Below are 14,104 nucleotides of genomic sequence, written 5' to 3' on the forward strand. Positions count from 1 at the left end.
GAGAGAGAGAGAGTCAGCTTTTTCCAGATACTTATATTTTAGGCAGAGGTAAAGCTAAAATAGGATAGTCAGATTTGGGATCCCACTTTTCTTTCCACCAGAGTAAATTGCCTCACACCTGGCCTGAGAACTTGCAGCACGACAAGGCTTGGGGGCTGGAGTGGGAACACAATAGCAATGATAGAACCTACAAACTCCACTAAACTAAGCACTTAACAGATATCTCATTTGAACCTGACAACAACTTTGGAGAGGAAGTTGCTATTATTATCCACATTTTACAGATGAAGAAATAGAGGCAAACAGGATAAGCGATTTGTTTAGGATCATATATTTAATAAGTATATGACTCTGAATTTAAACTCAGGTCTTCCTCATTCCAGGTCCAGAGCTCTATTAACTCTGCCAACAACTTGCCTCCTATCAGATACTTTCTTAGCAACCTCTTCTTTTCATTCTTAAATGTTAACATCCAGGGACACAGTTCATAGATAGAGCATTGGTCCTGGAGTCAGAAGGACCTGAGTTCGAAATCCAGCCTCAGGCACTTAATACTTCTTAGCTGTGTGATCCTGGGCAAGAGACTTAACCCCAATTGTGAAAGAAAGAAAGAAAGAAAGAAGAAAGAAAGAAAGAAAGAAGAAAGAAAGAAAGAAAGAAAGAAAGAAAGAAGAAAGAAAGAAAGAAAGAAAGAAAGAAAGAAAGAAAGGAAAGGAAAGGAAAGGAAAGGAAAGGAAAGGAAAGGAAAGGAAAGGAAAGGAAAGGAAAGGAAAGGAAAGGAAAGGAAAGGAAAGAAAAAGGAAAGGAAAAGGAAAGGAAAAGGAAAGGAAAGGAAAGGAAAGGAAAGGAAAGGAAAGGAAAAGGAAAGGAAAAGGAAAGGAAAAGGAAGGAAAAAGGAAAGGAAAGGAAAGGAAAAGGAAAGGAAAGGAAAGGAAAAGGAAAGGAAAGGAAAGGAGAAAGGAAACGAAAGGAAACGAAAGGAAAGGGGAAGGGGAAGGGGAAGGGAAGGGAAGGAAGGAAGGAAGGAAAGGAAGGAAGGAAGGAAGGAAGGAAGGAAGGAAGGAGGAAGGAAGGAAGGAAGGAAGGAAGGAAGGAGGAAGGAAAGGAAGGAAAGGAAGGAAGGAAGGAAGGAAGGAAGAAGGAAGGAAGGAAGGAAGGAAGGAAGGAAGGAAGGAAGGAAGGAAGGAAGGAAGGAAAGGAAGGAAGGAAAGGAAGGAAGGAAAGGAAGGAAGGAAGGAAGGAAAGGAAGGAAGGAAGGAAGGAAGGAAGGAAAGGAAGGAAGGAAGGAAGGAAAGGAAGGAAGGAAGGAAGGAAGGAAGGAAGGAAGGAAGGAAGGAAGGAAGGAAGGAAGGAAGGAAGGAAAGGAAGGAAGGAAGGAAGGAAGGAAGGAAGGAAGGAAGGAAGGAGGAAGGAAGGAAGGAAGAAGGAAGGAAGGAAGGAAGGAAGGAAGGAAGGAAAGGAAGGAAGGAAGGAAGGAAGGAAGGAAAGGAAGGAAGGAAAGGAAGGAAGGAAAGGAAGGAAGGAAGGAAGGAAGGAAGGAAGGAAGGAAGGAAGGAAGGAAGGAAGGAAAGGAAGGAAAAGTTAATTCCTGGTTAGATTCTTGATACCTTCACTTATAAAAATATATAATAAGAGAAGACTTCACTTCAAGCCCATCTCAAACACTTACTAGCTATGTGATCCTGGACAAGTCACCTGGACAAGTAGTAACTCTGTGTTTACTGTTACCTCAGCTGTAAAATATGTGAGTAATAGTAGCACCCACTCTATAGGGTTATTGTGAGAATAGAATGAGATAATAATTTTAAAATAGTTAGTAGAATACCTGACACACAGTAGAAACTAAATAAATGCTTATTCCTTTTTCTTCTCCCCTGAAAAAATTCCAAGTCATTCTCTTTCTCTTCCCCAGTAAGTTCACTATTTGGCTTTGTCCTCTCCACCTTAATCTCTTTCCCTATTTAACAGTTTGTTTTCCATATTCTTTATCCTTTTCAGTCTTTTTGACCTATGTCTCTACTTTTCCTCATCTTATACTTTGTCTCATTATACTGTCTGTATTGAAAACTTCAGACACTAGAATTCTAGTCTCTGTTCTGTGTGTAGAGAACTATCCAAAGAATATGTGAGGAACTGGGAGAGCATCTCCATTATGAAGTGGATCAGAACAAGAAGTACACCTTAAAACCCATATCAAAGGAACTTTTCTTGACAGTGCATCCAATGAGTTTCTCAGTAGAAATGAGGCTCAAGCATCTGTTTATTGCAGATTCCAAATCCCAGGAATATCAGGCCATTAAATAGAACATCATGTATCTGATACTTCCTCAGACTTCAAGGATCTATAATTTCATTGGTATGGGTATTCCCTCCAGTGATGCAGATTGCAACCTTCTGTGATTTACTATATGATCTTTATGATTTTTGTAAAGGAGAAAAATCTTTGTCTTGTTGTCAGTCTGATAATGACCCAAAATTTGGCTAGATAGTTCCTAGATAATAGGCATTATATAAATCCTGTCACTGGATCTCTGGCTAGCCTTTCAAAAAGTACAAAAACCATAGGTTTTCTCATGGATCATCAAGAGACCATGACATCAGGGAGGTGATACCATGACATGCAAGTAAATTGGAATTAAGTGAAGGAGGGATGTACAAGGTCACCTGTCTCACCCTGTCCTCCAGAACTATCTGGATCCAGTGACCAAATATAGATTAAGATAACTGGAGAAGTTCCTGGATGAAATGGGAAATCTTGGCCTTTTTAAGCTTTGTCATTTGGGGAGACAAGGGAGATTCCAAGCTTAATACTTCCCCTACCTAATACTAGTTCTATAATGAACATAGAGAATAGCAAAGAAACCCATTTATCCAAATCAAAGCAGAACAGAAATCAGAGAAGGTATACACAGCAGAATATACACCAGATAACATAGAGTGAAAGCTCTTTCATTGGGAGCAATATAATTTAGCTCAACTGAGAGAGTACTTGAAAATATATAAGGGGAAGTTCCCTGAAATCTCTATTGTAGCAAGCTTGAGGGTAGGAATATGGTGGAGATTATCTGCTCCTCTCATGACTTTCTTCCCACAGTCATTATTGAAGTAGTATTGGCAAATTGTCCATTTTCTACCTTGAAGCTCAAAGAAGACTTTCATTTGCATGGTTCCTGAAGGGAAACTCCTGTTTGAAGAGGTCCCAAACTGATAACTTAAGCTGTCACTTCTCACTAGCTCTATTCCTTCCTCCTCAGGCCAGCCAGAGCCTTCATTTCCACTAATGAGAGAGTCCCATACCAAAAGGCTTGGGGACAGGGGTTATACTAGTAAGTCTAGAATGCAGATTCATATTATTTTGGCATTGATCACTAAAAAAATTTTTTTTAATGTTTCAGGGCAAAATTAATCATATTTTGCATATAAATCTAAATAATACTAGTCAAATCACCTTTGTTGATTTAAAATGATTAGTTCTCTGAATGATGCTAAGGGAGTTGTATTTTAATTATAATTATTTTTTAAAAATATATCAGCACATCTAGATTTTCACTTGTCCATTGTTTTCATGTATACATCTGCATGTATTTCTTTTAAATTAGATAATATGCTGCTATCATATTATTTAAATGTTATATTGTTAAAATTCTGTTATATCTCATGAGTTTAAATGTTTCATCTATGTTAGATATTAGAATTGGCAAAATTTTAGTATCTTTGTGTTTGACAAAATATAATAAATATACACGTTGAAATATTCCCATGGCAGGGGATTACTTCAGATTTATTTCCTGGAGTGAAGTTGCCTAAACCAGATTACAATGATTTAATGGCAGCTATTAAAGTTAATTGTGAAGATATGAATTTGCAAATGACCAAATTCTTTTATGAGAAGATTCTACAAGTATTTGAAATGATGATTGTACGCCATGGTTTTATGATTGTTGGAGAGCCATTTGGAGGAAAGACAAGTGCATATCGAGTTTTAGCTGGTGCCTTGAGTGACATATGTGAAAAGGTAAGCAGTTCATGAGATTTTTTTTAATGCAAGTGTTGCAATATAAACATGTATTAGTGAAAAAAAGATGACATTGCAAATTTTGATAGAATCTCTTTATGTTCAGTACTTCAGTCAGTATTTCATTCCTTCAGTATGTATTAATTTAGTATAGAAGATAAGATGCATTTCTCTAAACCTTATAATGTAGTTTAGGGATACAAGACACACAAATACAAGGCTAATACTAGACTCACATGCAAGGGTCAAATGTGATTATTGTTGTTAAGTTATTCAGTTGTGTCTGACTCATGACCCCTTGAGTTTTTCTTGGCAAAGAGGATTGCCATTTCTTCTCCTTTTATTATTGAGTTGAACTTTGTATCTATTTTTCCTCTCTGCCTCATAAATAAGTCTTTCAAATTCCCGGCCCAGCAATCTGTTTATTAGCTGCCCCAAATAAATCATATGGGCAATTAAATTCTATGGAAATATATGTAAGAAGAAAATCAATGCAAGAAAGGCATTGTAATGATGACAGAACAAAACTTGAAATAAGTTCTTAAGGGTGGTACAATTTGAATTATTGAATAAGAAGATGAGTATAATGAGACAATAATTCTAATAACTGATTAATATGTAATAGTTTATTTTTTCTTTTCTTTTTAAAATTTATTTTATAAAAAACAGAATTAAAAAAGGGGACAGCTAGGTAGCACAGTGGATAGAGCACTTGCCCTGAAGTCAGGAGGACCTGAGTTCAGATCTGATCTCAGACACTTAACACTTCCTAGCTGTGAGACCCTGGGCAAATAACTTAATTCCAATTCCCTCAGGAGGGGAAAAAAACATAAAAAATAGAAAAGGAATACAAAACAAAAAAACCCAGAACATTTTCTGGCAAACATCAGAGAGGATTCAAAATATATTATAATAAATTACCAGATCAAATAAGGATATATAATAGAAGAAATTATATTCATGAGTGTCTCTTTTCTTTTTAAAAATTTTTTTAAATTAATTTTTTTATTTTTTTGTTTTGTTTTGTTTTTTAATTTTTTTGAGCATCTATCTTTACTTTACTTCTTTACTTTCTTTACTTGTTCTGCACACTTTTTTTTTTTTACTTTATTCTTTTGTCTCTCTTTCATTATCCATCCCTGCCTTCCTCAAGCTGGCTATAGTTAAACAAGGCTATATTTATTTATACATATATAAATACACACACACACACATACATATGCACTTGCTCCCCCCATATGCACACATACACACATATGTTTCCTCTCTTGCTAACACTTTGCTTTAATTCTGCTCCTTAACTTGCCTTGCTATTACTTAACTTCCCCCCACCCATGGATTCTTTCCCTTGTTTTCTTCCCTCATTCTTTGCTTTCCCCTCAGTCCAACCCTCCCCCCACTTATTTCTTTATGGATTTCAGAGGATATTATACCCTTTATAGTATATATGTAATGTTGTCACCAACAATGTAAGAATGTCACCATTCTCAATGTGAATAGGTTTTTAGAACTACGAGCCTCCACTCTCTACAGCCTCTGTGTCTATTTTTCCTCTGTACCTCATTTTTATAGCATAATTACTATTTTTACCTTAACTCTGCCCTAATCTTTCTTTTGAGCTACTCAGCTGCTGGTGTCAATCTTAAACATATGGTATATATGTAAAAAAAAATTTGTCCATGATCTTTGAAATTGGCTGTTATATGTTAAATTTTCTATTGAGTTTGGTTTAGTTGAAAGTCCTGAAAATCTGCAAGTTCGCTGAATGTTCGTTTTTTTTTTTTTATTCAGTATTATAGATAAATTTTCTGGATATGATATTTTTGGCAACAGGCCTAATTCTTTTGATTACTGGTATATATTATTCCAGGACCTATGGCTTTTTAATTGTGGTTGCTGATAAGTCCAGTACAATTTTAATTGTAGCCTCATATTTGAATTGTTTTTTTCTTGTTTTTTGCAAGATTTTATTTTTGATTTGGGGATTTTGAAATTTGACAATAATATTCCTATGTATTTTCCACAAAGGATCTCTTTAACGTGGTAATTGGTGAATTTTTTTCTATTTCCACTTTTCCCACATGTTCTATCACTCCAAGATAGTTGTCTTGTTTTATTTCTTGCATTGTTGTATCAAGATTCTTTTTTTTTGGTCACAGCTTTCATGTAGTCCAATTATCCTTATATTTTCTCTTCTTGATATGTTCTTCAGATCTGTTGCTTTTCTTATAAGATATTTCGCATTCTATTCTATTTTTTCATTTTTTAATATTTTTTGTTATTTCTTGGTCTCTTATAGCTTTCCTGGCTTCCCCTTTTCAATTTTCAAATTGTTATTTTGTCTTTAAGACTCTGTATCTCCTTTTCTAGTTGGTTAAATTTTTTTTTCATAATGTTTTTCTTGGATGACTTCTAGTTTTTTAGATTTTTTGTTTGTTTGTTTTTCTGCATTGTCTTTCATTTGCTTTTAAAATTCTTTTTTGAGTTCTAATGTAAATTCTCTCTGGGCAGGGAGCCATTTAATGTTACTTATTGGAGTATAAGAAACTTTTTTTTCTTTCAGTGGTCTCCTCTAAAAATGAACCCTGGTCTTCCCTATTCCTATAATAAGTTCTATGGTTGGATTCTTTCTTTGCCCATTTATTATTTTTTTTTAATGAGAAGTATTAGTGTAAACACCTCTAATCATGGAGTGGAGGAGTGCTTCTAGCTTCACTTCAGCTCTCCCTTTTGATCTGGAACCCAAACCAAGAGCTCCTCACTCCTTCAAGTGCCTGTAGCCAGCAATGTCCTTGTCCCACTGCTTCTGCCCTCACCAGGTATGCTGATTCCTTCCCTCCTAAAGCCATGTCTCTGCAGCACCACTGGTTCTGACATTCCTAATCAGCAAAGAGACTCTTAGTTTTCCCCTACCCAGATCCCTGACTCCTTACAGTCTGGGAGGTGAAAATTCCTGTGGGTATAGCTCTATTGATTAGGTACTTCAAATTAAATTGGAAGAAAAGAAGATTTACCATAAGGCATGATAGCCTGAGGCCTTGAGATAATTGTTAATATATTCTTAGAACATAATATTTGGAAAACACTGTTTTTCTGTATTTGTATATTTTATTTTTGTTTCCTGTTTTATGTTGACCTAACTTGATACCCTTAAAAAGCTTCTTGGACACTTATGTATTAAATGAGTGGTCAGGGATGGTCAGATGGGAGGAATCTACAAAAAGGCATTAGCAGTATTTTTAACTGTCATGCTATTCTATTCATTCAAACTTATATTTCATTGTGTAGTTTATTAGATCTTTTAAATTGGAATTGTAACCTTGTTATACCTCTTTAATTTTATACTTGTAAAGCTGATTAAAAAAAAAACTCAAGTATAGAAATTTATATTTGCCTTTTATTAAATTTTATCTTACTTCCCATGGCTCTAATCTACAATGGGAAAAACCCACTCTTTTCTGGTTATTTATGCCACTCCAGTCTGAGCATGCAGACTGTTATTTCAGAACATATGGATGAATGCATTTTTTGGAGGGCAGCTCATTGTAAGACTCAGCATCCTAAGTAATGCTATCTCAACAGTGTCTGACCATATGGTCCTTCACTCCTGATGTTGAGAGATTTTTTTCCTGCTCCATAACTGAGCCAGCTGCCATTGACCCAAGGGATATATATACTTTGGGCAGGATCCCTTCATGGGTCTCAATTAATCCTGGGGGACTGGAGGAAATTAGCACCTAATTAGTTGTCACCAGAGAGTTGGTGGTTTAGAATGAACTCTGGTTCATGAACAAGTCACTCCTTATACTCCTTTCTGAGATATGATAATCCTGTAGAAGGAAAAGTATAAGCCATAAATGCCAGTTTTCATAAGTCTTAACATACTACCATTTTTAGTTTAATGGACTACTTTCTATCACTTGAGGAAAATACAGTATAGAGTTATTCCCATATAGTCTATACATAACAAGCTTTTTTTTTTTCCATTAAGGGCTTGATGGAAGAAAACAAAGTTCAAATTACTGTAATAAATCCCAAGGCAATAACTATGGGTCAATTATATGGACAGTTTGACTTAGTATCTCATGAATGGTCAGATGGCATCCTAGCAGTTAGCTTTAGAGCATTTGCTTCTTCACAGGTAAGTATATATATATATATATTTGACCTTTGTAATACAATTAAGGGCATGACATTGTTTTGAAAAACTATTTCTTGTGTGATTTTTTCAATTTTCCAGTCATTTTAAAAACTTGCATGTATAATTTGTAATGTACCTTTAGAACAGATTGGCAATTCAGAGCCTAAATTTTCTGAGCATAAGTCACAGAAATGAGCACCTTTCAGGCTGTTGGGGGAACTGCCATAGTGTATGTAATCAGTGAGATTTTTTTTTTCAAAAATTACACTCAGTACAATATGCCTATATCCTTTTACAGAGTGTCTCTCACAACCCATAGGCATATTCATCAGTGGGACCCCCTCCCACAACCATAGCAAGGACTTCCTCTCAATCATTTTTCCCTCCTCCTCACCAATTCCCTAGCAGATTCATCTTTTTCTGAAAGAATACAGGGGTTTCTAACATTCTATTAATCTAGGACTTTTCATGAGGCTAAATTTAGAAGTTGGGTTTCTTTAGGTGTCAGGAGAGTGCTCTGTAAGAAGCATAAAGTGGAGAAAACATGGATTTTAGCATTGATAATGCCAGAAACTATCAATGAAAGGATTAAGGAACTATCTGAGTAACAGGTAACTGAGGGCTTAAATACACATAATTTCTATAGAAAGACTTTCTACTGCCCTGCTCAGAAGCTTATGTCTTTTCCTTTGAAATTACCTTATATTTACTCTACATATATTTTGTATGTATCTAGTTTTTACATGTCTCCTTCATTAAATTGTCTTGAGGGCAGGGCAAAGAGTGTTTTTTTTTTGTTTGTTTGTTTGTTTGTTTTTTGCTTTTCTTTGTATACCCAGTGCTTGGATAGTGTAAAGAACATAGTATACATTAAATAAATGCTGGTTTATTGACTGGCTTTAAGCTGCAGGTATCAGAAAAGACTTTATGGAGGAGATGATCTCTGAATTGAACTTTGAATGAGAAAGATTTTAGCAGATTTGGAGGTGTGAAGAAGATGTCCCAGGAATTGAGAATTGCCTATTTGAATGTGTGAAGATGGGATTGTATAGATCAGAAACAGGAGTTGTTCAATCCACTTTGGCTGGAATGCATAGCATTGTGTTTGAAGGTGAATATTAGGAAGAAGGACAGATAAGAAAGAGATAGAATGGCTGCAACAATGTTGGTTCATCACCTCTAGAACGAAAAATCCATACTGGTTGATGACATGCTTCATATGCAAAGTCAGCATCACTAGGATCAAATGGCAAAATTTCTGCTATTATTGACTCTCTTGACCCCTAGAGTTCTGATCATTCTAATTTTAGGAAGTATTCCTCTATCTTTAAAAAAAAATTAACAGCCTAATGATCTTGTCTTTTATAATACCTTACTTTCTAGGGTCATTTTTGCAAAGATAATAGAGAACAGTTCACTCTATGCATATTTGTCTGAATATTCACATGCTTAAAGGAAAAAAGGAAAAATGGTTTTAATAGAGAACTATTGATACATGAACTGGTAAACCATGCAAATGAGAATTCCCTTACTGTTTGGCTTTAGTACCAGATTTATTCTTCTAATCTTAAAGCATCATAAAGAACTCTATAGATATGAGATCAAGAGAATATTGGCAATGAATTAAATTTTAGCAACTTTAATTTGAGAGAAGATGCTATTCATCTTGATAGATTAATACCACAAATAGGTTTCTGTTATAAGTATAATTATATCTATTGTAAATTGGGTAAGAGGGTACACAGACAATTTTCTATGAAATTAACTTTCAAGATAATGTTGCTTTTGATTGTCGTGAACGAGTTTATAACTTTTCTTAATTGTTGGTCTAATATTAAAAGTGTTATGTTTTTTCTTTCCCTTTATCCCAAATTTGTAATATAGTCTCCAGATAGGAAATGGTTGATTTTTGATGGGCCTGTAGATGCAGTTTGGATTGAGAATATGAATACTGTTTTGGATGATAATAAAAAACTTTGTCTTATGAGTGGAGAGATCATCCAAATGTCACCACAAATGAGCCTAATTTTTGAACCAATGGATTTGGAAGTGGCTTCACCTGCTACAGTAAGTTCTTCAATTTTTAAAACATGTTTATAGAGTATGAAATTTTCAATTTAATGTGATAATTCAGTAATGTCTTTTAAATATAAAATAATAGTGTAACCAACAAATTATTTCCTGTAAGGAAATTTTTTCTTGACAAAGACTATATTAAAATGAACAAAAAATAATCAAAGACAAAAATTATTTCCTTCTCACCTACTTTTAATCATGTTGAAAGTCATACATTAAAAATTCAGACTAAAATTGTCTTTAGAATATTTTTTAAATGTTTTATGTGTCAGATAATGTGTGTTACGTAATATGCATATGAACTCATTTCTTTCATAAATATCATCTTGAAGATAATATTTTCTCTCTATCTTCCCTAATAGGTTTCCAGATGTGGCATGATTTATATGGAGCCTCACATGTTAGGCTGGAGACCATTGATGTTATCTTGGTTAAATGTTTTACCTTCTGGGATTACTGCTATTCAGAAAGAATTTTTAATAGGCTTATTTGATAGAATAATCCCAGTTGCTGTTGAATTTGTTAGAAAACATACAAAGGTAAGAAAATGGGAATTTCTAAGAATTTTTTGAAGGAAAAATTGAAGTTAATCTAAAAAACATTTTTCGCAGTTAGCAGTTTCCCTCCCTGCCCTGGGTAAATATGCAAAAACATTTTCAATTTCATGTAATCAAAATTATTTTTTTGTAATTACCTCAGTTTTTGATTTGGTTAAGAATACCTTCCCTAAAATATGTTTTAAAAGGATTGTACATATTTCACCTATATCAGATTGCTTAATGACTCAGGAAGGGAGAAGGAAAGGAAGTAGAAAAATTTGGAACATAAAATGAATATTGGAAACTATCTTTATGTGTATATGGAAAAATAAAATACTCTTGAGGAAAAATAAAGAGAATGCATTCCCTATCTGTTGTGAATGTATGAATATGGATGTGAATGTAGCTTTAAATTTCCTAACAGTAGGTTCTAATTAATTTATTATATTGACATAATCTTAACAGCAAGATTTTATATTTTAAAATATAATTGCTTTCCCTGAAGACTTTAAGTGTATAATGGTTGGGTTGGGGAGTGTGGTTTGTTTTCTTGCAAAATAAAATTGAAATGAATGTTATATTGGATTACTACTTAAACTGAATATAGTGCATGTTTGATGCCAAATTAAATACTTTTGTTGATTTTGTCTTTTTGATTTTAAGGAATTAACTCCTACATCAGATACAAATTTAGTTAAGTCTTTAATGAATCTAATGGATTGCCTGTTGGATGACTTTGCAGATGAAGCCAAAGTTAAGGGCAAAGGTGATAGTGAAGTTTATTCTTTGCTTGAGGTAAGGGCAATTATTTTTAGCAACCTATCAATTAAAAAATGAAATTCTATATCTTTTTAATTTATCCATCTAACAGTCTGCTTTCTTCTGAATGTTGAAAGTGAATGATAGGATAGCTATTGAAGTTGAATGATCATGAAGAGCATAAGAGGTGAAGACTAGAAACAACAGCATACCAAAGTGCTTCTATTGTTACAATAGTTTATACTCTTCCTTTATGGTTTTTTTTACTTAAATGATAAATATTTTAAAAATAATATTTGTAGTATTAATGAAACATTTAAAGTATTTCTCTAAATTTATTTTTTACCAATATAGGGTATGTTTCTGTTTTCATTGACCTGGTCTGTTGGAGCTAGTTGTAAAGAGGAAGATCGGTTGAGATTTGATAAAATTGTTAGAGAATTAATGGATGGCCCAATTTCAGATGAGACTAGAAACAGATACAATTTGCTGAGTGGTACCGAAAAGATCATTGTAAAGCCCATAACTGTACCATTTCCTGATGAAGGAACAATTTATGAATATCAATTCATCAGTCAGGTGAGATTTCTGAAAGAAATGTTAACTTATTTTTCTGAAAATGATATAGTATGATAATGACCATGTTAAACACTTCTGTCAAGGTTTGCATATTTAATATATTTAACTTTATCAGATGTATTGCATCTTGTACAATTTTCAAAATTAAAAAAAATGCAATGTAATAATTATAATTTTATAAGAGTGTTGGCACCTTGGCCAAAAGGTGGCCATAGGCAAAAACTATGTTAGCTATTTTCTTTTAGTTATATAACCATCAACATCATTTTGCCTTCAATGGTATTTCATAATTTACAAAACACTTTCAAATGTATTTTCATTTGATTCTTATAACTTTATGAGATTATCAGGACAGTTATTATTCTCATTTCACAAATAAGGAGAGATTAAATGTTTTATTGGAAGTCATAAAGATAATATATGATAAAGATGGGTCTGGCATTCAGATCTTCTGACTTGCAATCTAGTATTCTTTCCACTATGCCATAGTGCCTATTTATATATATCAATAAGAAAATTTTGCAACTTTTTTTACATAGAAATTCTCTTTCCTGTGAACAAAAGACAAGTTGATTATTATTTAGTAAAAAATCTTGGGATTTGAACCCTGGTCCTCCTGGCCCCAAATCTAGCACTCTTATCTGCTGTGCCATGCTACTTCTTACAAATCTATTTATATAATGACCAAAAAAAGTATTGAGAAAAATAAAAGAAAACATGACTATTATTATTATTTTCTGAATCTGCCCCAAAAGACATCTCACTAAAGCAAGTAAAATGCACTAATATAATGTTACTTAATCAGAGATTTTCACTTAAAATCATAGTGATATTTTTTTATTGGGACATACACATGTTTTAAAATGATAAGGCAACTATTCATAAGGTCTTTGCTCATTTCTTTATATCTTTAGGAGTTAAAAATAAGCCAGAGCCTGAACCTCATTTAATCTGATTATTGGGACCACATTTCAAGTTAAAATTTCCTATTTTTGAACTCCTTTATGTTACTGTTTGTAGGCAAGTTTTGATTTAATAATAGAATACTGCTAGAAACTTTTATTTCTATGAATTTTAAGTTTATAAGTATACTTTCATACAATAAATTTTCAGTCTTGAGGCTCATTGATCTGACTCCAACTAAACTGGCATAATAAAACCTTGTGATTAATCTCTGTTGCTCAGATAATCAGAGCTGATAATAAAGCTAATTTCAAAAGCAACATAATTTGTACCATTATACTGTCCTTAAAGTATGTAAATGGAAAATTATATGATTGGCCCATACCTACTTAATGAAATTCCATATCTGCTTAACCAACTGGTAAATCCATATTTCTCAGTTAGATGGATTTGGCTAAGATTAGGAATTTCCTGATATTTTAAGTGATTTTCTAGCTTTTTTTAGCTTTTTTTTCCTCTTTATATAAAACTATTGTTTGTTTTTCTTCATTGAATTTTTAAAATTTAAAATCTGCTTATTTTAAGGATCAAGTAAATGTGAAAACATCTGATCCTTTTTCCTTTATAATATTGAGCAGAACCTCTCTTTAAAAAATATTTTCCTAACATGCAATATTTGGCTATTTGTGAAAAACAGGGAATAGGACGATGGGAAGCATGGGTAGAGAGACTAGAATCAGCTCCTCCTATTTCTCGAGATATGCTGTTTAATGAAATCATTGTGCCTACTCTGGACACGGTTAGATATACTACACTAATGGAATTATTGACCACACATCAGAAACCTTCAGTATTTGTGGGACCAACAGGAACTGGGAAGAGTATCTACATCATTGTAAGTGTCTACATCATTGTATTAGAGAAGTTTTTACTTTAAAATTAATAGTCTGATCTTCAAAATAATAACAAAAGCTACCTGAATGAATTAGATATGTGTGTATGTATCAATGGACATGAAGTATTTTTGTGCTTTTACCAAGGAGAATGTTTGGAAGTAGTTGTAAATTTTGATAACTACTAAAAAGTTGGTGA

The 14,104-nt window shown here is 33.4% G+C and overlaps 1 protein-coding gene across 1 annotated transcript in view; it reads left to right on the top strand.

Moving 5' to 3' along the window:
- The window catches only part of DNAH7 (dynein axonemal heavy chain 7), a 284,922-nt gene that overhangs the window by 143,530 nt on the left and 127,288 nt on the right, over positions 1–14,104 (top strand). Inside the window, exons 29-35 of the mRNA XM_051985973.1 lie at positions 3,767–4,015; positions 8,007–8,156; positions 10,041–10,223; positions 10,595–10,771; positions 11,435–11,566; positions 11,885–12,109; positions 13,710–13,907. Of these exons, the coding sequence (XP_051841933.1) occupies positions 3,767–4,015; positions 8,007–8,156; positions 10,041–10,223; positions 10,595–10,771; positions 11,435–11,566; positions 11,885–12,109; positions 13,710–13,907 (1,314 nt within the window). The remainder of the gene's footprint in view (positions 1–3,766; positions 4,016–8,006; positions 8,157–10,040; positions 10,224–10,594; positions 10,772–11,434; positions 11,567–11,884; positions 12,110–13,709; positions 13,908–14,104) is intronic.

Source organism: Antechinus flavipes, chromosome 3, assembly GCF_016432865.1.
Source record: "Antechinus flavipes isolate AdamAnt ecotype Samford, QLD, Australia chromosome 3, AdamAnt_v2, whole genome shotgun sequence".
Taxonomy (NCBI): Eukaryota; Metazoa; Chordata; class Mammalia; order Dasyuromorphia; family Dasyuridae; genus Antechinus; species Antechinus flavipes.